The sequence below is a fragment of the Anopheles moucheti genome, chromosome 2 (assembly GCF_943734755.1).
Source record: "Anopheles moucheti chromosome 2, idAnoMoucSN_F20_07, whole genome shotgun sequence".
Lineage (NCBI taxonomy): Eukaryota > Metazoa > Arthropoda > Insecta > Diptera > Culicidae > Anopheles > Anopheles moucheti.
In genome coordinates this window covers 95,686,277-95,711,510 of record NC_069140.1, presented here as the reverse complement: position 1 = coordinate 95,711,510, position 25,234 = coordinate 95,686,277, and the positions used below count along the sequence as shown (strand labels likewise).

Sequence of the window (25,234 nt, the reverse complement as noted above, 5' to 3'; positions counted from 1 at the left end):
AAATGTATAATGCATCGGTGGGGTAGAAGGGCGCAAGATGGACGGGGAGGAAGGCAAACAAATCCATCATCGATTATTCAATCAACGCGGGCAGCTCCGGCTTCAGGGTCCGAGGGACTTCTGCTCGCGCAAGTCTCCGTCGTTATGCTTATCATGTTGGCATGCTCATGGTCTGAAGTCTGATCATTATGCGGTTCTGTCACATGAACTGCATAGAGAAGGGTGGTTCCTTCATTCTCCCATTAATCCCTTTTACGGAAGCCGGTCTTCAGTCTGTCTTCGGAAGGGATGGCAAAGGTAGAACACTCGACCTGAAATCTGAAACTGAGGCAACAAAGGCCCCCTCCCATCCTTCAGTTCCGGTTCACAGGTGAATGTAAGGTAAGAATGTTACTCGTACAAATATTCCATTAAATATTCGAAACCAGAAATGGTTGGTTCCGTTAAAGAAGAAGATAACTCAGGATTACCAAATCTTATTTATTCAAACGACATATTAAGCTTTGAAGTCAGTCTTAATAAATATCGTCCATTACTTACCAATCAAAAAAGACCAATACCTTCGGATATTTAACGATTTTAGATAACAAAACAACCATACCCTTTCGCTTTCGGCATTAGGCGCGCTTCGTAAGCGGAAGCGAAGGCTAAAAATTTAATTAGTACATCATTGTACAATACATGATTACAATTTCTGACTTCCTGTGACTTTATTTACCCGTGACTGACATGGTTATAGGCAGTCCTGCGTGCGAGGCATTGGTCTGGATGGGAATTTCCTGTCCGTCTTGTCGTGTGCTGATGGTTTTTCTGAATGAAAAAAAAACAATAAAATGAAAGCCGTTATGCAAAAAAGAATATTTGTTTGGCTAGAGATCTTTCAATTCCCTCACTTCTCGTAACTATAGCAGCTTAAACGAAGAACATGGGATTGTTATCTGCGACAGTGGAAATAATTTCAATCTTCCGGGAAGCATCGTCCAGATTGTTCAAATCGATATGTCGACTGTTAAGAGAAAAAGTTAAACAATACCCGATACAATCCGATCTTACATGCATACTCACTCCTTAATGTGCACTCGACCACGGAAAGCCGCCAGATGGGCGTAGTAGGTCGGTGCCGGATAGGAAACGGCCCGGTTGCAACGCGCAAACATATGACACAGATTGTACGTCATCGTTTGCAGCTCATCCGGCTCACTGTTCGAATCGTCGTGCAGCACAACGTACTTGGTCGGTTTGGCAACACCCAGAATGGAGGCATGGCTCACGAGATAGAATTCATACCGTGTCGGTAAGGTAATCTCACTGTCCACGACCGTACCGGGCGGTACATTACGGTTTTTGCCATCCGACGGACAGTTGCCGTGCGGGAAGAACCGTGTGTGATGGCGCTTCTGCACGACAATAAACGTCACCGCTGGTTTGTAGCCGTGTTTGGCCCGCGCTATAGCCGCATGCAGTGCCTCCAGCTCGACGCTAAGAATTTCCGCAAACTGCCCATCCGACACACCGTCGCGGTAGTACATGATGCGTTCCGGCAGGTCACCATTGTGTTGCTGGTACAGCAGCAGCTGCCGGTGTGCAATGTTCTCCAGATCGCGGATCATTTCATCACGCGCACGCTGCACGCGAACGTCGTGATTGTACCGGAACCCGATCAAATCGTGGGAGGCTGTCACACCAACCACACTCGGTGCATCGTCGCTGAGTGGATGCGTGACGTCCGCACCCATGTACATAACTTTACCGCGCCCCAACGCCGGAACATCGTCCTGCGCAACGCAGTGATTGACGCCATTTGTTTTGGCGTTAAGCTGGAAGCACAGAGTGTGCATACAAAAAGTAAAACATACATGTACTATGTGGTCGAGAGTCACGTGCTTACCTTAAGAATTATGTTGTTGAGGGTGCTCACGTCATTACCCTTTTTTGCTACCGTATCACTCCTTATACACTGCGTCAGTAGCCCTATTTTTTCGCTCGCTAGCTCTGCCTTCTGTTTAACCTTTGCGTACACGTCGCCCGATCTCGGTAGTATTACAATCGTGATCGTAGGGTTATCCTTCTTGATGCCTTCTAGCAGTGTACCGATGTCACGGAGAGCATTGTTGGGGTTGCGTACCAACACGTACGTACTGCCCATATCGAACGGTTCCATCCGGACGTTACACTTCTTAGCCTGTTGTTGCAACTTTTCGCCAAACTTCTTCACCGTGGCTTCATTCGCATTTTTCGTGTCGAGGTTTAGTATACGCCAGCGGAGCGGCGCCCGTTCCGTACTGGGTTGCAGAAAATTCTTACCCTCAGCCCGCCAGACACCAGACCGCGGAGCGATCTTTTCGTTTCTCGCGTACTCGATCGATGGGGCACCGATTATGCGGGCCGGTACCTTCTCGAACTCGTTGCCGACCGCGATACCAAAATCCTTCAATGTCGGACATTTGTTGTACTGAATCTGTGCTGCAAGATTCTTAATCCTTTCCTTCCGTGTCTGCGTGTTGGTTGCAGCGCAACTGATTATATCGCGCGTACATCCGTCCGGGTTTTTCGTCAGCGTTTGTCCACCGGGTATCTCGCACAGTTCAACCGGTACGTAAATCGAACGCACGGTACTGCCGACATGCAGGACGGGAAGATAGGGATGGGTTAGTTGGTGGTTTAGATGTTGGGCGAAATAGTCCGCCACCGTGAGACGCGTCCCGTCATCCAATCTGAACGTTTGCTTGTTGGCAGGATCGCGCAAACCATTGCAGCGCATGCGTCTCGTAATGCCTGTTGGGTTTTTGTAAATTACGTCCATGCCCTTCACGAAGGATTGGAGCTTGTTTACCACCCGCAGGTCGAGTTGACCTAGGGTGCCACGGTTAAGGTAACGGATCACATCCAGCAGCAGGCCCGCACACGGGAACGCTTTGTGCGATACGTCCAAGTTGAGGTAGGGCCGCGAACCGAGCACGGCCGACTGGAACAGACCGTACCACAGCTCATACACCTCGCCGACGCGGGTGTTTTTCGTGTCGGGCATGTACACACATTTTTTGAACTGCAGAAACGGAATACAACGGAAATGTTTACGAGCGATTCCGCTTGAAACAATTATCCCGAATCCATGTAGCACACTTACCCGGACGAAGTTGGAATTGGTCTCATAGGCGCAGCGCAACACCACATCCAGACACTGGATGGCGCTCATCGGTTTGACGAAGGTGACATCGTTCGAATGCATGTATCTGTGGTGCGAAACCAAAGCAAAAACACGAAAGCAGTCGTATCTGAAATCGAAACCACACGCATGCGACTTACGTTTTAAGCACGGTCAGATCAAGCTGGGCGACCTCCTTCATCTGCACGCTGTACTCTTTCGCATTGCCACCATCGGCCGGTTGGTACTTCAGCTTTGCCTGCTTGTCCGTTAGCTTGCGGGTCGTGTAGGCACTCTTCTGGCCATCGTACGCCATCAATGCGCCGGGATAGTTTTCCCGACAGAACTGAGCAAATACTGCACGGAGGAACTTTTTCGGCCGATCCGGTTCGATCGCCACATCATAATGGTACGCCACATCCTTCAGCTGGTCGAGCTGCAATCGGAAGAAATTGGCCTCTACCGTAACCTTTGTACCGCCGGTACCTTGCGCTCCCCTGCGCACCAACACCGGTCGCAGGTTTGTTCGGCCATGCTTTTGCTTCGTGATGCGTTCGATGTTTTCCTCGGTGTGTCCTAGGGTGCCATCGCCGGAACTGTCGGATTTCGAAGACGAGACAGATGTGCCATGGTGTGGCGCACCGCCACCAGGCGCCGTATGTTCTGGATGTTTTTTCCCGGGCGGGCCATCTTTTTCTTGCACCCGGTGGCTTTGCGGATGTTTTTCTTTTTTTTGCTTGTACTGCTTTGACTGTTTCGGTGGTCCTTGTTGCTGTTGCCAAGTTTGCGGATGTTGCTGAGACCCTTGTTGTTGCTGAAGTCCTTGTTGTTGGTGCAAAGCTTGCGGATGTTGCTGAGGTCCTTGATGTTGGTGTAAAGCTTGCGGACGTTGCTCAGGTCCTCGATGTTGCTGCCAGGTTTGCGGATGTTGCTCAGGTCCTTGATGTTGGTGCAAAGCTTGCGGATTTTGTTGAGGTCCTTTTTGCTGCCAAGAACCTTGCGGATGTTGCTGCTGTTGATGACCTTGAGGCCCACGTTGCTGCTGCCAAGTTTGCGGATGTTGCTGAAGTCCTTGTTGTTGATGCCAGCCTTTCGGAAAATGTTGAGGTCCTTTTTGTTGCTGAGAACCTTGCGGATGTTGCTGCTGAGGACCTTGAGGCCCACCTTGCTGCTGCCAAGTTTGCAGATGTTGTTGAGGTCCTTGTTGTTGATGCCAGCCTTTCGGAAAATGTTGAGGTCCTTTTTGTTGCTGAGAACCTTGCGGATGTTGCTGCTGAGGACCTTGAGGCCCACCTTGCTGCTGCCAAGTTTGCAGATGTTGTTGAGGTCCTTGTTCTTGGTGCAAAGCTTGCGAACGTTGCTGAGGTCCTTGATGTTGCTGCCAGGCTTGCGGATATTGCTGAGGTCCTTTTTGCTGCTGAGAACCCTGCGGATATTGCTGTGAACCATGCATATGTTGCTGCTGAGGTTCTTTTTGGGGCTGTAAACGTTGTGGGCGTTGTTGATGTCCGTTTTGCTTTTTTTGTGAACCTTGCGGTCCTTGTTGAGGTTCTTTTGACTTCTGTGTACCTTGCGGCTGAGCATCTTGTAGCCGAGAGCTTGGTTGTTGCTGCTGCGGCTGTTGATTTTGAGCCGCCGATTCTTGGCTCCAAGTACTATGACCAGTGGGTTCAAGTGCTATGTGGGGAATTGTTAGTTGTTGAGTTATACATATTAGTAGATAACTACGCAGTGCTTGATAAGAAAATAATTGTTATCTGCAGATCTTGGTAGTATTTCGATAAGCTTGCTACAAATCAGTAAAGAGAGTAAAATCACCAGAGAGAAGGACTTTCATTGGATTTTCAAGCTCAGGTGATTTGAGGATTGATTAGGCTCTTCTTGTTCTTTATCGGCACGACAACCTTAACCTCGTGTATAGCCTGATGGGTCCGGATGGGATTTTGGACCGGTTCCGCCCTGTCGTGTCGACCAACTACGACCTGCTGAGCACTAAATAATCCATTTTGTATCGTATTCATGCTCTCCAGTTATTTTTTAACCGTTTAACAGTTAAATAAAATTAGAGGTTATAATTATGAGAAACCAAGTTGTTTCGTGATTTTTTTATTGCACCGTTTAGCAATATATTATATATTAGTTTGTTTAAGCTTTATTTTGCAAATTTTTGAAATGAAATAGAATTGCTTTAATGCAAAAACATGAATGTAAAATTATTGACAAAAACCTCCGATGCCTTATCTGGGTCTCGGATAGAAAAAAGCTAGGTGAAGCAATCATTCAAGATAACATTTCGCTCCAAGGGTGATTGTAGCGAGCGCTCTAAGCCTCTTTCACAACGATCAAAGTACGAACGCTCAGGCGGAAGTGTGCAAAAAAAAAAACAAAGTAGGCGAAAGCGTAGCTGGATGACTCATGCGAGCGCACTGTTACCAGATTTTGTGATAACAAGTGCATTTAACCCCCCGCCCTTTTCTTATGTTACTAAGCAGATTTTAAATTAATCTGCAGAAAAATAATGTTAATAAATTCTTTTGTGTTCGTTACATATTTTTCGAGACGTGCCAGAACACTTAACCAATCGCGGATATAGATTTGTTACATATTTGTCGAGACATTCCAGAACACTTTACCAATCGGGATGATGCAATCTTTCGTGATGCACCACAAAGGCGACACATGTAACCATAGAGCGCTGTTACACTCTAAAAAAGATCACTAGCAGCACACACTCACCTATCTTCTGCTGTTTCTTTTTACCCATTGCGACTGCTTCACTACACTTTTTCGTCCGATGCAAAGTAATATTTTTTCAATAATTGTAACTATTAGCGCAGTGCGTAATGACACGTCTGTTCACCTACGATGAAAAGAGTGGAATGCTGGAATTACACGGTGCGATGGATGAACAACCTTCTAATCCAGGGGTCGGCACACCATTCCCGCACAGGATCAGACAGTAGAAACATAGAAACAATGCTGAAGCTGCGGTCGAGTCACGAGTTTGTAGACATAAAATATAGGTGATTTCGTAAAACCCGTTACCAAATTAACCAAACTTAATCGATTCTGCTGGTACACGTGCTTTTTTCAAAATTATGAATGCTAACTGCCCACAGTCCTGTTTATTTATTTATTTTTTTTTATAAAACTATTTTGCTTTCCGTTTCGTTCCGTTTTACGCTCGAAATCCCTAGTATACTTGCAAAATCTGTAAAACAACGTTGCTGTTTAGCCCGTTTTTGGCATCATTGCTTAACCTATGCCTCAAGATGGCGAAAGCTTTGTGCGATCTCTCAAAATTTTTTATCGGATATAATTTATCGGTAGGCCGGATTTGGAAAACCCTGTTTGAACTGGTCATTTACTGCATCGTTCGACAAAGATGAACGTTGTGTATATAATGCACACAACATTAAGAAATTCGATTAACCGTACAGTTAATAAAAATGGTTATGTTTTGTGAAGAATGTATTTTCTCATTATGATGTTTATATGAAAGAAAGTATTTTGGTGTATTTAACAGCTTTCGTCAAATACCATGCCTCAAAAGGCGCATGTGAGTACCGTAGCCATTTAAGTTATACATAGTCCCAACTATATGGAACTTTTTTTTATTTATTCAGGAACGGCCAGGCCGTATTGCTTAACTATATGGAACTTATATATATAGAATTCTCTGATAAGCATCAGCTACGTAGAAGCGCCCCAAACCGATGAGTTATGGATGGTGATCTCTAACGCTAAATTAAAGAGTGTATCATCTCTTTGGCGACTTCCCAAACCAAAACTTATTGCAAATGAGGACGGTCAATACCATTAAGTGCTAAAATTATGTATTTCAATTCGAATTAATAATATTCAATCATATTTTTTTCGAATTGCACCTTCATTGAAACGCTTATTGCTGGTTAAGAAATTAATTCTTGGCACTGCAGTTACTCCCATTTGCACACTTTTAGTACAAGTTTTTTAAATTTTTGTTTAAGTATGAAATCTGCACATTTTTCCTACTCCTTTTTATAAAATAAACATGTTTACACAATCAGGGAAAAATAATATCACTAGGGGATGAAATTCATCACGCGGCGACAAAGAAAAGCTTGCAGTGGAAGCTCACCACGCAACTTCGCTTTCCATACTCGCCGCTAGGTGGCGCCAACGTCGAAAAGGAGAAAGCAATTCCATTATGTCACAAACGGATAACAAATACCCCCATTGCGATTCATTCTGCATTCAAGGAATGGTATTTACACAGCGGAAAACAATAAAAAGAAACGGTGGGATGGTTTTGTGAACTATTTAAGTTTATTTCACAACTATTTGATGACGACACATTACAAAACGAACAACAGTGATTGTTAAGGGGGAGGGAGTGTGCGTTGCACTTACACTAACGCGGCACAATACTGTTTCCTTTTTCTTCATGTGCTGGCAGTTTCCAACCAGCCAACCAGCAAAGCTCAACCGGATGTACATCTTTGCATTAGCACACTAGCCTTTCCTGTTTCTTTGTGTATTACATGCCTACACGGGGCTCATGTTTGCTAGCATCGTTATCACCTTTGCTTATCGCAGTTTAAGCACACAGACAGACATTGAGCGTATGACTAGATATCGGTAAGAAGGAAGGACAATTAACGCAACACGTTGCGCATCTAGGTTGCGATGCTGTTGTTGAGCAGTGGTGTCGTTACCGTGGGGCAGTTGGTTAGTAGGTAGGCCGGTTCCTGCGGCTGGCCCATCCCGAGATGCTCAATGCACGGGCAAGAGGCAGTGATGTCTTCGGCACCGTCCGAAATGCTGTAATCCGACCGGCGGATGCTACTGTCGGAGATGACTTCCATGAGCGCATCATCGCTGTACCTGTAGTTGGTTAATGTGGTTGTTAATAGGCACATTTTGTCGCGCTAATTGCATACATTTAGGGGGAAGGAGGGGCGTGGCTTTTGTTTTTGAGTTCCCACTTACCGATGGTACCGATGTTGCTCTAGCATGGCGCCACTGGCAAATCTCAGTCTTTTCGGTGACTCCAGACTAGAGGAGCGAGGCAGCGAACCGCGGGGCAAACCCAACGACCGGCATTTCAGCGAACTGCGTACACCGGGCAGATTGGTGACACTCTTCAGCATGCCGAGATATTTGTTGAGCGCTCTTGAGCCCCGCCGCTCGGTGCGCTCCTTCGTGCGTCGGGCCCGCGCGTCCGGATCCTCGCCCACCAACCAGAACGTCCGCTGGTCACCTTTACCCTTCATCGGCACAAGGCCGCGCTCCTGGAAGTGGTAGCCACCGAGCGAGTCAAGGATCTCTTTGGTCTGTAAGCTGCAGTGGATCTTGAGCGGCTGTCCGGTGGATTCCATGCGCGATGCCGTGTTGACGGTGTCACCGAACAGACAGTACCGGGGCATCTTCAGCCCAACGACACCGGCACACACCGGCCCGGAATGGATCCCGATCCGAAGGTACAGCCGATCGTTCGGCCGATGGCGAATCTTAAACTCGGCGACCGCTTCCAGCAACTGCAGCGACATGGACGCCACCTCAGCCGCGTGTATCAGCCCGTTCCTGATCGGCAGCCCGGACACGACCATGTACGCGTCACCGATCGTTTCCACCTTGTACACATCGTAATGCCCGATGATCGAGTCGAAGCAGGTGTACAGATCGTTCAGGAAGTCGACCACCTGCAGTGGTGTGCTTTCGGCCGACATCGACGTAAAGCCAACGATGTCGCTGAAGTAGATCGTCACCAGGTCGTAGCTTTCGGCTTCCACCTTATGGCCCCGCTTCAGCTGCTCCGCCACCGGTCGCGGCAACATCTCCAGCAGCAATGCTTCCGTCTTTTTCTTCTCTTCCTGCAGCTGATCCGTGCGCTCGTCGACCAGCTGCTCGAGATTGTTGGCGTACTTCTCCATCATGGCCATCATGTTGTCGAAGATGTTCGGCCGCATGCCCTTGCGCAGTACGCGCAGCTTGTTGCGGATCGCCTTAAAGTCCGGCCGATCTTCGGGCCGTTCCGCCCAGCACTCTTTCAAGCATTCGCGCACACAGTCGAAGGATGTTTCGAGGGGTTGGATCGCCGGTCGGAAGGGTGTGTGGGGATCGAGTGGGTTCAGGACGCGTTTCAGACACTCCATCGGGGTGCATTCGATTTCCCCGAATGGGCCGCGCCGGGTGAAGATCTCGTACAGCACGATGCCGAAGGAGTAAACGTCACCTTTCGGTGTGCCTGGTACGCTTGCTGTAGGGCCGGCACGCAACAGCTCCGGTGCTCGATACAGTAGTTCTGTAGGTAAGCACAAAATAGAAAGAGAATTTGTTATCCATTCTAGAATTCGTTCGTGCTGTGTAAAAATATGGCCACGCTGGTTAGTAATTTTACCTTACAATATTTGCACAATTTGTTAAATACTAAATATAGCACTTTAGTATGTAAGTGTATACTTATTCCATCCCTCAACGCTGATTCTACTATTTATTTAGTATTCAGTGCATCATTCAGTGTATTCAGTTCGATGCGCCTAAAACTATGCAATCATCACTGCAAGTTCACTTGATTTAAAACATTGCATACCTTTAGGCGTATTTACTCTAAACACAACAGTAAGCATGTCATGAGGACTGATACAGCTTAAACCAAGAAATGAAGTTTAAATATTTGAAATGTTTGTTAAACATTCAATGAGATATGAATCTCCAAAACAGATTCTACTAACTTCTAGAAAGAAGTTTTTTCTGCTGATTTAAACCAAAAGTGCGTCACAGTTTTGTTTACAATCTGTTGAAGTATCTAACGCAGGTATCTAACGATACTAATTTGCACTATGAGCTCTACGTTCAAGACAATAGTCATGCGAAACGATCGAGCTCACGAATCAGGTGATTCAGGTACGACGTGTGCTCGAAATAGAAGCTTTGTTTATCTTACACCCTTTTCTATAAACAACTACTTCCAGGCAAGGTTAAAAGCGAACGTCTCAAAATGTTGCTGTCGAGTGTGGCAAAGCGAGTGCGATAGACGAAAACCTCCATTGTTAGCATGCACTGTAAATCGTTTTTAACTCGCACAGCACAATACACTGCAATACGCTACACAACTGTATCCGATTGTACGCCACTCACTTTGACACTTTTCCTCGAGCTTCTCCTTCTCGTCGGGCACATCCTCCGAACCCTGCTTGAAAGCAAACAGCCCAAAGTCGCTCAGCTTCACCACCCACCGGGAATCGATCAAACAGTTGGATGTTCGCAGTGAGCCGTGAAATCGGAGCGGTGACTCGTGCAGGTATATCATACCGCGCAGTATATCCGCCACCATCGATGCCGTGAACATGTTGTCCAGCTTCACATCTTCATTTTCCAGCACATCCTGTGAGAGGAGAATAGAAGAAGCCATTTATTGGAGCGTGAGCTGTTGAGGGGTTTGAATTGAAAGCTACAAGTACGCCCTTACCTTTAAGCTGCCACGGTTGCAGTAGTCCGTAATAATGCAAATATTCGGTGGATCGGTACACGCACCGATGAATGCGTTCAGGTTATCGTGGCGCATATCGCGCAACAGCTTCAGCTCCTTTTTCATCTCGCGCGTAATGTCGATGCTTTTCTTCTTCACCTTCTTGATCGCGTACAGTTGGCCCTTGTACAGGCCGATCGGTGTGAAGATGGTAGAGTAGCGGAAGTCCAGATCCGGATTCGAGCTCAAACTGACCTGACTCGTGCGTATCAATGGATGCGTAGTCTGGAACAGAGTTTTTTTGGGAGAAAATTTAGCGAATGTTGCTACAATTTGCCTTATAACTTTATAACAGTTATGAACTGTGTTAATCCTGATAAAGTCAGCCATAATCAAGTACATCGTCTCAGACATTTTTCTTTAAATGTTTCGGTAAAAAGGTTTCGTTGTCGGTAAGATGACAGATTGCATTGAAAAACAGCCCCACATATGTACAAAGTACCATGCGTCTCCATTATATGCGATCGTTATTTTATTTCTCGATCCGAATGATGAAAATTAATAAAAAGGGAATAGGTGTAGCTTTCAACTACTTTATCATTTTTTATAGCTAATAAAAATAAATGATTTTAGTTTTCACCAGTAAGAATATAAATGATGAGGGGATATTTTTTTAAACACCAACTAATACCTTCTGCAAACGGTATGCAAAATGGCGCCCAGAAAAAGGGCAATGCACAAAAGCGGGCCGTGATTGAACACGACCCTCATCAAACACATTACCTTACTCAACGGAAACCCCGTTCCGAAAATCATAATGCTCGTTCGCACATTGACAGTATGTCGCAAACGTCAGTCCAGTTGGTAAAAGTCCACTTTCCTTGCATGTGTTGCCCCGTTTCACAGGAATGTCTACAAACACGCACAGGGAAGAAGCTTGTTATTATTTATTTATTGTCAAACGACATGAACCAGCATGGTTTCATGTTGTGCATGGTTCCACACGTTGTTTTTTTCTTCTTCGGCTGTTGTGGTATGCTTTAGGTCATCGACCCAATTCGTTTCTGTAGGAAAATAGGTGTATTGCGTGCTGCGTGTCACTGCTGTGCCACCCATTACCAGCGGGGTGGTAAGTTCCTGCTCGTGTTTCTACATTCGGCACGGAATCTCCTCGACAAATGGTTCCGTTCGAGCAACAGTTAAATAAAAAACCGAAAAAAAGCATTCACACAGATCTAGGTCACTAGTTTTTCGGACAGGTCGAGAGTTAATCGAACCATCAATTGGCCATTCCGTCTGTCGAAGTGTTGTATCCCGTGTGACGTTTCCAAGCTGTTCATAAATCAATGCTTAATCGAGCATGATGATGGAGGTGGTTTTTTTGTTTCTCGTTACCACCTGCCCAACTGGCCAAGTGGCTTCGCTGCCAGCGTCACTGACAGCGCGTAAAAGATGGAAATGGGTACCTACCCGTGTCATTTTCTGACCGGCCGTTTCCTTCTCATTTTCATGCATCTGTATTTCGCGAAAGTCCACCTTCCACAGCAAGCTGTCGAGCTCCTGTTCGTAGCGCCAGTTCCGGTAAAGCACGAGTGAAACGACGCCCAGCAGCAGCAGGGCACCACCCGCAATGCCGCCCGTTATCTCGCCCGTGTAACCTAACCGAAGGGGAATGCAGCGGTGTGAATGAGCGGGGGCTTTTGAGCCGTGCTGTCCGAAAGAGGGACCCTTGTACTTACTGATACACTTTTCACCACGAAATCCACACCGCGGTTCAGCCACCGGAGGACCGGATCCAACCCAATCGATCGTATCAAACAGCCGAATCTCCTGTACGGAAATGAAAAGATGTCCATAAGTACGAGAGGAAATAGAACGGAACGGGACGAGTGCAAAAAAGGATGGAATGGAACGTAATGCTTTAGTGAAAAACCTTCACCCGGGAGTGCGTACTTTCATCATGCAAAAGATCATTCAACAAGCATACAAAAGAAACACCTTGGAGGATAAATATAGTATCAATAAGGAGTGACGTAGTAAAAAAAAACCCCCGGTCAGTTTTTCAATGACACGGGCTTATCGGCGGAGAGTTTTTTCCAAGCGTATCGTCAATTAATCAAACCAGACCATTGGTGTGAGCCTTTATGAAAACCCACAATTAAGTTTAATGATTCGAGCTGAAAGATACCGAACGTTTCCGCCCAGCTCGGTGGGACAACTCAGCAGCCAGGCAAAGGGCTAAACGGTTGGGACAATTCCACAACAATATTGAACCGAAGGTTGACGCTGAGGAATGTAGAAAAGGGTTTCCTAATTAATTTTGCGCTGATGTTCTATGGAACAGGATACTTTCCCACTTTGTTCGGTATCAATTTCTAGTGCTTCTTGCTTTTCGTTCATAATGGGTTGTCCGGTGCGGCATTGATTTGCCCATATTTGTTTCATTAATTATTATGTTGTACAAATTATTTAATTGGGTATTTGATGTTTACATGTAAGAGAAGTTAATTGATTGTGGGTGAATCACTTATCGACTAAATATTGATGCTAAAATGATCTCAAAAATAAGCAATGGGTAACTTTTTCTGTAGAGACTATAAATCAGGATAAAAGGATAACAATTTGTATAGTTACAACAAAAATTAAAAGAGACAAATCAAAGACAATAAAAAATACGCTAAATAATGTCGTGAAAGGTACTAACAAATGAGTAAAATAAGTGGGAACTATAAGCATTTAATCACATTCATTCAATCAAATCTTTTTCCAATCTTTTTACGCTATTTTTACAGTTTATTTACAAAGATTCTAAGCAAGATTTATAGAATAATAACAAGCAAAGCGTTGTGGTTCTAGCAATATGCCATTTTTCCCATTTATATTTGAAGAAGTATTTTACATACATGGAAATTTTAAACACGAATGAAACAAGAATCACAATAACACGAATCACACTATTATTTAATTGGTTTTATCTACTATAAAGGTGCCAATTATATCGTATTTACAACGGTTTTTTAATTTAACATCAATAACGTTAATGTTTATCAACAAGCAAAAGGAAAAATTTACTGTCAAGTGATAATTAAAAGTCAACTTTCAACACAAACATGGTTCTATTTTTGGTACTTAATTTAATTTTTTTTCTCATAACGTCCAAGGAACAAGTGTTGATGCATGCTTATTTTCATCATCGTTTCTCCCGAACTTCGCGAAATCATGCTGGCTATTAATCATTTCCATCGTATCATAACAAAAAGTTCTAAAACAAGACACCTCAAAACCGGACGAACCAGCTCTGATTGCCGTGAAGTGATCAGTTTAAGCTCGTGCCGGGGAGGCCACAAGATAAAAGTAAACAAACAAACAAACCGCGCAACGCAGAGCGGGCAAATGAAAAACAACATCGATCATCTTTCGCCCGATGCGAATCGTAATGGCGGTGATCGAGTGTGATAAACAGCACTAAAACTAACGCAAGGAAAAGGGCACGAAGGTGATTGATCGCACGGAACGAATGTTGGGGCCAGATTTGTAGAGGGGCAATGGAGACACAGCAAACTCGCACACATTGAACATGAAACAGTAAAGAACGAAACTAAACGAGAAAGGGCAACATCGAGACACAGCCACAACTCACTCACCTGAATTTTAAACTACAGCGCGTGACAAGATGAGCGGAAATACAAAGCGTACGGAGAAGAAGGACGTTAGGGTTTATTTTTGTACAGAAAATAATAGGAAAAGCACAAGTAGCGAGAATATATCTATGCACAACATTTTTTATCAATTTGGTCTCCTCTCTCCATCAATCATTTTGTTTGTTTATGGTTTTTCTTACATTAACACAAATTAAAGAAGCTTTAAAGAAGTTTTTTTAACTGTTTAGAGACGATCTTTTGTCATTTTGCTGTAAAGCTATCATATTATAAAGGCTAATAGCTGAAGAAGCTGAAAATATTATTGGGCGGGCCCCTGCGGGTGGCATGGAGTCACACAGCTCAAATAATGAAAACATAAATGCAACCCCTGTTGCGATTTGAGCCCAAACCGGAATGTGTTGGTGACAAGCGTACTACCTCCTTTACTATTTGGCTGCTCCAAACATGCAACTCTAGTGAGCCTAGTGCTTTAGGGCATATTACAATCATGAAGTCATCTAAAAATCTAATTACTTTACTTATTCAAAATCAAAAGTAGCCTAATAGTCTAATTTTTAAACCAATTAAAAAAAATCTAGTGTATTAGAAACAATAGTGTGGAAAATTCTATATTTTATATAAATTAAAATAACTTTTCTACGCATGATTTTGCATTTCCCGGTATTTATTGGCAAAGATAAAAAGAACCCCTTTAAATTTGATTGCAAAAAAAAAACTCCTCTGACACATGTTATAAAACATCCCTTTATCACAACTTGAAATGGAATGGAGAGCTCAGCTTAAAGAACCATATGTTACGTATCCGCTCCCGGCATTATGACATCAGAATATCATTTCCATAATATTATTTTATTACAAATGTGTTTCCCCGTGCCCTGCGGACCACCCGGCGGAGCAACCCATTAAAAGTGCATCTGTTGGAAAATATGTGTGTAACCCATTGGCCACTTACCGGTATGCGATCCACGGTCGGTGAGCTGAACCGCCCGATCGGAAACAATCCGTGCTGGTTGCCGGCGGCCGTGCTGGGGACGGGTTTCCGGGCGAGAATGGTGTAGTTACCGGTCGCATCACCGTTCTCGTCGATGTGCACCAGATAGCTGTGGGGTGGAAAATGGTGGGTGGGCCCGCGGTTTGAAAATGCGCTCGCAAGGATGTAATTCCCCTCGTTCACCTTACCCCATCGCACTCATGTAAGCGCGTCCCTTAATCGCATCGATTATGGCGGTTCCATTTTTCGGACTTCCGCCCGACAGCAGCACTTGCATCAGTGCATTTGAATACAGATGGACCGCGTCGTACAGATAGGCAGCTTCCGCCCTTATCTACGTGCAATGCGTTACGCCGGGGGGAAGAAAAAAAGAAAGCGAAAAAAAGGGTTATTAAAGAGTTTTCTTTTATTAAGCGGGGTGATTTACGCGAATTTCATGTGTTTGTTGCCTAAAGCCTTCAGGTTTTTTTTCTGTAAACCCTTTCTTTATTCTACTCCCAAACCCATACTCAAGCAAAGTCTAGACAAACATCTCACCGTAGAGTATCATTTAAATAAAGCAAAACCAAATGCTAAATGGACTGCTAATGGAACTGTCGGAACACTCTCCACTGCTTCAATCAGAAGCGAAACAAGCGTCCACTTAGCAGCTGCAAACTGTGAATCCTTTCTCCACCTTAAAAGGGATCCCATGTTGAAGCGATTCTAAAATCATTTCAGTCCCTTTGTAAGCTGCTATCCAATCAGTCTGCTCCGTTCGCACAAAAACCCGGATCTAACGAAACCGAAAACCAACCGAAATCTGCCACCATCACAATGCAACTGATCTCATGGATCGCAACTTTATTTACGAAACTTATCCCACGGTTTGCGAAGATCTAATCGATTATCGATGCTGCTCCATTCAAGACACATGGAATGGAGGTTTTTTTTGTGAGAAAAGAAGCTACACTTGAGCACAACTGCATACCAAGCAATTGTGTGGCTGAAGCAGCACAACAATGGAATGCATCATCATCTTAGCTCAGTGCATCCTTTGCTTTTGATTGCAGGTTTTGGTCTTTGTTCATTGTTGTACTTAAAGTTGCGGAAATAAGCTGAAACTGTTAGGTCAAATCAATATTGACCAAATGTTAACAAAAGAAATGCCAATATGTGTGGCATAAAGAATCCGTCCTATAACTATTGGGGATATTAATTCTTTGTTATTATTAAAGCTAAAGTTGTAAATTGAGTTAAAAATCTATATTTTTCTGTTAAAACTTCAACCTTTAAAAATAATAAAATATATTCAAAAGAATTTAAGAAAACAGTATTAGGCATTTAAAGAAAAGGATAAAAATAAAACATAAACTAAAATACAGCAAAAACAAAATGAAAACAACAACAACATAACAAAAACTATTAAAAAAATGAAAATTATGTAATAACAGACTAACTTACTGAATCAAATAATATTGTATAAGAAATATAAAACACAGTGATAAAAATATGAAACAATTACAGTAAAATGTAATCTTTATGTGAGATTGACTTATTTTTTACATTAACTTTTTATTAACTTCAAAGTATTTCCTACAAAAAATTCCTTTAGTCATTGTGATTACAGCAACGTTTCATATACCACAAGTAAAGTGTTATTGTATCCGTCGCCAATTCCAATACCATACTATACTGAAGCTAAAGCTTTAGCTAAAGCATAGCTAATACTAAAGCTAGCCGACATTACTTGATCTTGCTCAAACCTATTTTCTCTTGGAATCGTAATCGGATAGCAATCAATGAGCTCCTTAGAGTGGAACGATTACCAAGTCCTTAGCGGCAAGTACCAGCGCCCTGTCGTGCTGCAGCGATGCAACGACCAAGCAGGATCGGTAATCAACTTATTCCTGCCGGTTGCATGCCACCGTAAGGAAGTGGGATATTAATTCAATTTCCGTATGAATAACCATGGTTCCGTTCGATAAAAGGCATCCGATAACGAGCCTGCACCGCATGCGGTCGGAAAATGATTCCCCACCGTGATTGGATGACAGGTGCTGGGCGTGAGCTCCATTACTTGAGTGGTGTCCGGAGCTCGGAAAGGAAGCGTGTGTAATAAAATCCGTGCTATCATATGAATGCAACTCTGCAGAGCAGATGAAATTTTCCGCTAAGAAATCCAGTACGAGCTGGGAGAGGAATTTTTCAAGAATTCTTCAAGAAGAATTCCAATATTTAATCGGTTTAAAAATAGAATAAAAAGCTAAAAATTACTGTTCACAAAGACACATGTTTCAACGCAAAACGTATTAAACCATCTAGACAAAGACATCACCTGTACATTTTAAATTACGATCCAACTTAACGTCCGCATGTCATTCGCATCAACGTGTTTGTAGTCAAATAATATACAACTCATATTCATCTTCCCCGAAACAATCCTCCCTTATTTCAGTATTTATCTTCGGCTTAACGGTGGTTGTAAATATTTACCTGCTTTACGCCTCCGAAGAAGATCAACGCGTTCCGATAGTTAAACGGTGGTAGCTCCAAATATTTGTTAACCTGTTGTAACGACAAGCGTCAAAGAGAAAGGACAACGTGTTAAACTTTTGGAAAATAAAAACAAAAAAAAACACCCCACATTGTACACGGTAGACCGCAGGAAACCCGTCATGTTTCCATTTCGTTTGCCCACGTTGTTATCATAATAAATTAACGTTCGTTTTTCGGTCCTCCCGATGCAACGGTGCAGTAAACCGTGGCGTGCAAAACGGCACGAAACGGACACAGGCACATAGTCTGGAGCAATATGTACCGAGTGCAACGTATCGGTTGTGCATCGCGCGAGCGGGCATTTGTGTATTTATTTGAACGCTCGCGGGAAAGATTTATTATCGTAATACCAGACGCCAAACGTCTTTTCAACGCCAAATGGTCGTTTGGCGTTTTTTGGTCGGAATTTATATCGGTTCGTAAATAATTTCGCTTCCTTTTCGGAGTTGTCGCTCCCGAAAGCAGAAAGTGCCCGACCGATTATATTAACTGCGCTGTTACTTTTATTTAAAAATATAAAAATCTCATCCTGCAGTCTGTACGCGAAGTAATTATTGGTGAAAAGCGGCTTTGTTTGAGCTCGTTTTAGCGGTCATAAAATCAATTTTATTACTTCCCATGCAGAGTTTAAGTCATTTTTTTTTTTTTGGTTGACCGTTCGTAATTGCGTCCATTTATTATTTTACGAGTTGTTTCATGCCGGTTTCATGGTTTCATTCATATTTTCTTTTATATTAATTATTTTACACATATTGAGTTCTACAAACGAACCAACGACCTTACACTTATTTTACCCACTGTAGTCCAGCATTTGATGGGTAATCTATTCTTTCGTTGCGTTTTATCTTAAATCTTTTCTTGTCTTAAAATGCAATAAACATTATTTGACATATAGACAGCGATTGATATTTACTAAAGCTTTGATTGATTAAACCCATCAATCATGCGTAACCATTGGAAACCATTCCGCAATTTCTTATCGCGATTTTTCTAAGCTGTCGCATACTTTGATGGAAAATGGAAAATCAGTTACAATACTTCACGCAGAACGATTCTCCACTGACAGCCGAAACCACCTGTTGGTCGAAACAGATTTATCACACCAGGAATTCTTCTAGCCATCCATCCGGGCAGTGAAACGGAACGGTCCAAACTGACACTCACCTTTACCGCGAACTCTTCGAATCGTACCGGCGCCGACGGCACGATGGCCAGATAATGCCGGAAGGCTTCGACCGCGTCCGGATCCGGCGTCGTCTGCAGCAGTCCGTGCATGTACTTGGTCGGCAGGGCAGCATCGTACTGCTCGATGTCGACACCGACGACAAAGTAGTCGCCGCGTTCGAGCAAACCGCGCCGCCGTAGGCTCACCAGCAGCCCGATGTGCTCGTAGTGGTATCCTAGCACAAGATAAACTGTTGGGGTGGGGTGTAGATGAAAAAAAAAACGCAACGAAGCCCGAACGAGAAACGTCAATAAATTGATTAATGTTCTGTCCAAAGTGTTGCCCACCGTGGGCATGGGAGGAAAATGAACCGGTGAAGGAAACTTGAAAGATGAATAAATAAAAAGCGTGAAACGGTGAGCATCCCTAGCACATTTTCCACGGTTTTGAGGGAAAGAAGTGATGAAGTGGGAAGGACGGAGAGAAGGTCATCGGAGCAAATTGGAAATAATTTATCTAAAAAAAAAAACCACGACAGCTCGGCAAACGGGTGCTATTAATTGAAATTTAAGCGATCTGCTATCGACACTTGGGTAGCAAACTTGCACAAGTTCGGTAGCGCTGATAAACCGTAATCTGATTAATGGTAATCGAACGCGCTTTGTACAAATTGATTCATACAGCTTTATGAATTGTTTAAAAAAATTAAAAGAAAAATAATAGATTACATCATCAAACAAATCTTTTTTCTGTTCTTGTTTCAATCCTTTAGTTCCCGTCAAGGTGACGATCCCGTGGTCGTTGAGCTAAGCGTTCGGCCCACTACACCACAGACATTAGTCCGGATCTCCAAAATAAGGTAAGGTAAAGGCATATTATGGTAAAGAAGAAGGTCGTCAAATAAACCAAAGAAGAATCGGTGGTGGTTATGTATATTTCTATTAATTTTTCCACCGTGTACTTCATGAGCAAATAGTTGAATATGATGATTAGGTAATAGTTTAACAAGTATCATACTTATAAAAAAATGATGAAATGTGGCTTCCCCATCAATCGACTTACTTCTCGTGTCCTCGTACGTGTCCTCCACTAGCCGCTCGAACGGATTGCTCGAATACCCGTGGTGGTAAATGTCGGTCCAGGTCGCAACCGAGCGGATCCGGATGCTGGCCGTCCGGAGCGTCGTCTTGAGCGTTTCGGCAACCGCATCGAACTCACCGTTGTCTGAAGCACGATACAAAAAACTAACCTTAAAGAAGCCGAGGAAAACTATTTTTCCATTTTTTCGATCGAATTTTTGTATTCGGCAAGACACATATCGAGTAGAGCGAGAAATTTGGCATTTGTTGTTTTCTTTGGTTTGTCTTTTTTTTTGTTGCTGTTGTTGTAGTGTTTTGTTTATGCTTTCAACAATTGGAGTTTTGTTTCGCCAAGCAGCCAGACAAGCGTACTAACTTAAGGTCTAACGAAAGCATACGGACAGATAGGCACATACGTACGCACGCACACAAATACAAACGAATCCGTGCACACCTACCTGGGTCCAGTTGTAGGCGAGGAGCAGCGAGACGACCGATTTGGAAATTTGTAGATCCGGCGGTCGCGTTCTAGCGAACGTTGGAAAGTGCTTCTTGTTGGACGTTTCGTTGTGCGTACAGAACTATTCGCCAGACAGGGTTAGGGAAGAAACACGGAATCAACGCAAAGCAACATGAAAACGGTTCCCGTTCTTCACTCACGTAAGAAATCATTGGCAGATTAAAGGCGGCCGCCATGCGGCCCTCGTGGACGCAGGTTTCCTGTGGTCCAACGTATCCGATCACGTCCCTCGTCCAGAGGTCGGCTGTCTTGCGAATGCTGGTTACCTCCTCGCCGTACGTTTCCGCCACCTCGAACCGCAACTCGTGCCCGTGCTTGCTGAAGTACCGGTCGTTCACCTCGGTCATGGCTAGGGTTATGGCACCGGAAATTTGTAATCCTATCCGACGCCCGGAATAAAAATAAGGGTACGGAAATGCTATTACATTCGGTTGCGGTAGCATCTGAGAGTCCGCAGAGCACCATGCCCGGGTGAGCATTAGTGCATATTTAATTGTCCATCTTGGAGGAAAGTTTGCCGTAAGTGGCAAACAACCCCATCCGGGAAGTCGTTCTAAGAGGAGTAGTGCACAAGTGGACTGTAGTAAACACAGCGCTTGTGGGTGAGTAAATAGTTTCAATAAGAGGCTTGAGGTGAGAAAAGATATTCAAGCAGAGAAGTTTAGCAATTCATTATATTCACGTTGTATGAGTGTTTTTGTAAGTTTTTCTTATCTTCGTTTGAACGACCGTATGAACTTATTTTACTACGTAGCCGGAATGCGAGAGCTAGGCTAAGAGGGAATGGGTCCGGATGGGATTTTCCCTTGGTCCTGTCGTGTGGAGACCGATGCCACTACCAATGCACCACCGGACCGCGCTCATTTGGTTTGAGTAGCATGAAATCTTTTAGAGATCAAAATTTATCTCTGAAACGTTCAACAAATTTCTAAAAAATGTATTAAACGCAAAAAGCGCAAAGAAATGCTCAATACTTCAAGATGGTTGTATGTCCACTATATATCCTATTTATCAGTGATGTTAGTATTATTTTGTAACCCGACTGTTGTAACGTGTCTTGCTGATGACCACAAAATGTGTCGTTCTTTCCGTGAAGAGTTCAACATTTGTCCTTGACAATATTTAATCCCTATTCTATTGTACAGGTGCTTCTATGACGGGTCTGCGTCATTAAGATAACAGTCACACCATATCAATGCCCATGTGAACCGGGATTAGAACACTCTTAAGATTGTAAAACTTATAGCCAATGCCTTTTGTAATATCCCATTTGTGAGTACATTGTCTGGTAGTCCTCGTCTAAGACCTGAGAATTCTGTGTTCTGTCCACTTCCAAATAATCTATATCTTTATTGAGCTGACAGCTCGACATACGTTTTATGTTAGGTTTAACATTTAGGTCTAGGTTTACTATTGTAAGTTCTTTTCGACATCGTTGAAACTATTTGAGAATGATGGTTTAACAATTCATGTAACTGTAAACATTACTTACGTATGTTTATAATAATATTTTTTCGAACAAGAAACAAACAAACAAGTCCGCACACATGGAAATGAAACTATGTGTATAATATATTAACATACTAAAAACATACTAAACATACTAAAAAAGTGTGTGCGCAAAGAAATGATGCAGAGCGTTACAGTTTCATTAAGTAGAGAGGATCGAGAGGTTGTAGAGAGTTAAAGTAACCTTCTGTACTTCGATTTTCTTTTGTTTGGTTTGAAAAAAAACAAGCAACCACCATTGTTTGACGCGAAACTTTCCCTCGGAGATGTATAATCAATCTCGGGGCAGAACTCAATTACATCGTAATCCGTTCCATTGTCAGTGGCTCCGATCAATGGCGAAGCACAAAGGCAGCGTAAAGGAGAACCGGATGTGGCTGTGTATCCCTAATCCGATCGCTTCATGTCTCAAGCCCGAAAGAAAATAATACACTAGAAAGTCAAGTGCAAGCTTTTGCCATTACTGCAATCCGTCGTAGGGACAGTAAAAAATAGACTCGTGGCATAGTTTTTTCTTTCTTTTGAATTGTTGTTTTGAAGGGCCTGTACAGTAGTCGTGATAACACGCAGATACACATGTAGGCAGCGAGGTAATTTTCCGCGCATTTTCCACATGACCTATTTGCGCAAACAATAGCTTTACTTTTACATTGAATTATACCGACGAAACTGGTTCGTTTACATAAAATTGTAATAAATTACACTGGGCAACATTTTGTTACTGTTGTTGCAGTTTTACGCAGGCATTGAATGCAGAAGTAAATTAATGCTTGTTCCCAAATTAATGTAAGTAATTTTATTCAGTTCCTTTTTTTATTTTCGCAAGCGGACGATAGGGAAACATAAATAACACTGCAAGGCGACAAGTCAAACTGCAGTTTGACTTCAATTGCCCTGTTTTTATCACTTTGCGCAACACATTTCTCATCGCCCCAAAACCAATTAAATCGCTTGTTTGTAGTGTCGCTTCGGCGCTATCACCACCAGACGATCTGGATGATCTGAAGGGAGACACATTCGCACCCAATAACACTTGCAATTTCAGCGCTACACTTAAACATGTGAAACCGAAACATTGCATATTCAAACCGCACAATCAGATCGCATTAATATTTATGTACGCACAAGATACGGGCGTCGAAATTCAAGGACGACTAATATCCTCCCATCTGCTGGGACGGGGAGAGACCCATTTTCAGCTGCTGTTATCACTGTATCAAGAATTCGGGAACGGGAATTCACAAGGTCAGGGGACTTGCTATCGTTAAACAGCCAGGTGCACGCATAGACGGCGTCATTTTCTTCGGTCGGTATTAATGTACCGTTCGCCGGCGGAAACGACCATGAGCGATGGCGTTGGCTTTCCACTACGGCAGCAAGATAAATGACAGCTCTTTACGCGGGATGACAAATTTTGTCCTCTTAGATTGTGCTTTTCTGCGCGGTAAGATGCCATTTTGATTTTATTTTTTCCATACTTGACGAAAGTGAAGCATCCTTTCTGGTACGACTCTCATAGGAATCCGTGGCAGCCTTATGATGTGGCATGAGAAATGCTCAGGTGAATTAATATGTAATCACAATAAATATTGTATTTAGAACCAAGTTATTTTTGTGGAAAGTTTTATAAAGCAACTTGATTTTACTGTAAATCTATCTTTTTCACAGTTACAAGACAACATACTTTCAGCAAGCAAGCTAGCTTTTCAAACAATTCTTTCCATGTAAAGTATGCTTTCACATTCAAGTATGCTTTTACATTCAAGCAATACACCACCATGCAACATCTGAGCTATTAAGCTCAAAATTACACCAACGAACAAAGCATACGACACCACCAGCAGTAAAGCAGCTGGCAAACGAAAAAGCGCGCAAACGTTACACAATTTTCCCACAAGCCATTCAAAACGATTTGCGCTACCATTTAAAACAGAAACAGGCGACCAGAGAAACGGAAGTCCCGCGCAAAGCAGGCGACGAGCATGTGCTTTAAGACGGATTAGTACGATGGTGACGTCCCGTCAAGCAGTTTTCGCAAAGTGGGTTTTATGGCTGGCTTTGCGGAAAATGGTACCTAATTATTATTCTCTTTCCCCGCTTTGACGTGTAGCGGAATGTAGTTGGAACAGTGAACAGTGGTGTCTTCGTTCCGGTCGACAACTGTTGATAAATTTAGTTCCATACAACTGGCTTACATTATTTACTACTTAGAGCATAATAAAAGTTTTGGAATAAAGGGAAAACTAACTCCCAGTTTCGACAAAGTCGACATAATATTTGGTTCATAATGCCTAAAGTTATGCAATAATATTATTTCGTATTATCTTCCCTTAACTGTTGTGAATTGCTGGGAGTCAGATTAGTTAAGGCTATTCGTTATTCGTCCTGAATGTTAATAATTTATGATTATTTATAAACAACTGAATATTTGAAAAATAAATTGCATATCTTCAGGCGCTTATCTACAAGTCACTACTGAACCGTCGGTACGGTATTGAAGAGATGTTTAAAAATTTTAAATTAATGTGTACAACACTATAACTAAACCGTATCATCTATAATTCTAAAAAAGCTACTCACCCGGCCGTGCGTAAACGCGATCACCCGGCCGCCGTTGGGATCCGGTCAGATAGCCAACGGTAAAAACATCCCCCACGGTCGATACCACCAAACCACCGAGCACGGCTACAACGACGAAGATTCTGCTCCACTCTAGCACTCCGAACAGTCGGTCACAAAATCGTCCCACCCTACCACCGGTACTTGCACTGTTTAGCAACCCTTTGGTACGTTCGGCCGGATCGCGTCCACAGGACTTCATAACGTCACGTTTGCCGTACACCGGACCAGACTCGGTTTCACTCGGTTCGCCTGGAACCGGGGCAGGAATAGCTTTGCCGAACAGACGATCCAGCAGCGATCAGCGAGCATCTTACTGCCGGCAACGCATACCATCTTCCCGTCGCATTACTTTCAGCGTTTGCAGGCGGAACACAGCCACTAGGCAGACGTTCAAAGGCTTTTGTCCGGGATTTCCCGGCATGGATCGAACGTCCTTTTGAACAGTCCAATGTGGTATGAAGCTGCAGCGCTGGCCACTAGGCAAACTTCTGCTTTTAATAAATGGTTCGCCACTCCCTATTCACTGTTCCCTGCAAAGAGAAAGAAAATA

General features: G+C 43.5%; 2 protein-coding genes across 2 annotated transcripts; both read right to left on the bottom strand.

The window, feature by feature from the left end:
• Positions 1–893: 893 nt before the first annotated feature.
• Positions 894–6,006, bottom strand: LOC128300444 (protein argonaute-2-like). Its single transcript, XM_053036504.1, has 6 exons — positions 5,882–6,006; positions 3,307–4,822; positions 3,128–3,233; positions 1,889–3,046; positions 1,066–1,817; positions 894–1,006 (listed from the first exon to the last, which is right to left on the bottom strand). Exons 1-6 carry the CDS (start codon positions 5,907–5,909, stop codon positions 913–915), a joined length of 3,654 nt encoding a protein of 1,217 aa, XP_052892464.1. The 5' UTR covers positions 5,910–6,006; the 3' UTR covers positions 894–912.
• Positions 6,007–7,481: 1,475 nt separating this feature from the next.
• On the bottom strand, positions 7,482–24,883 carry LOC128300956 (guanylate cyclase 32E). The gene is made up of 14 exons (XM_053037224.1): positions 24,643–24,883; positions 20,694–20,932; positions 20,492–20,614; positions 20,017–20,203; positions 18,954–19,204; positions 17,727–17,798; positions 15,440–15,585; positions 15,213–15,360; positions 12,338–12,428; positions 12,069–12,256; positions 10,599–10,883; positions 10,268–10,514; positions 8,117–9,431; positions 7,482–8,011 (listed from the first exon to the last, which is right to left on the bottom strand). The coding sequence occupies exons 1-14, from the start codon at positions 24,881–24,883 to the stop codon at positions 7,804–7,806; spliced, it is 3,741 nt and encodes a 1,246-aa protein (XP_052893184.1). The 3' UTR covers positions 7,482–7,803.
• Between the last annotated feature and the right edge of the window lie 351 nt (positions 24,884–25,234).

Excerpts from the sequence above, each read along its gene's own strand:
- LOC128300444 (XM_053036504.1), bottom strand. The coding sequence starts at position 5,909 with ATGGGTAAAAAGAAACAGCAGAAGATAG. Across the intron at positions 3,234-3,306 it reads GATCTGACCGTGCTTAAAAC|ATACATGCATTCGAACGATG; the intron begins GTAAGTCGCATG and ends TTCGCACCACAG. Across the intron at positions 1,007-1,065 it reads GGTCGAGTGCACATTAAGGA|TCGACATATCGATTTGAACA; the intron begins GTGAGTATGCAT and ends TTCTCTTAACAG.
- LOC128300956 (XM_053037224.1), bottom strand. The coding sequence starts at position 24,883 with ATGAAGTCCTGTGGACGCGATCCGGCCGAACGTACCAAAGGGTTGCTA. Across the intron at positions 20,615-20,693 it reads ATCTGCCAATGATTTCTTAC|TTCTGTACGCACAACGAAAC; the intron begins GTGAGTGAAGAA and ends TCTGGCGAATAG. Across the intron at positions 10,515-10,598 it reads GCAACCGTGGCAGCTTAAAG|GATGTGCTGGAAAATGAAGA; the intron begins GTAAGGGCGTAC and ends CTCCTCTCACAG.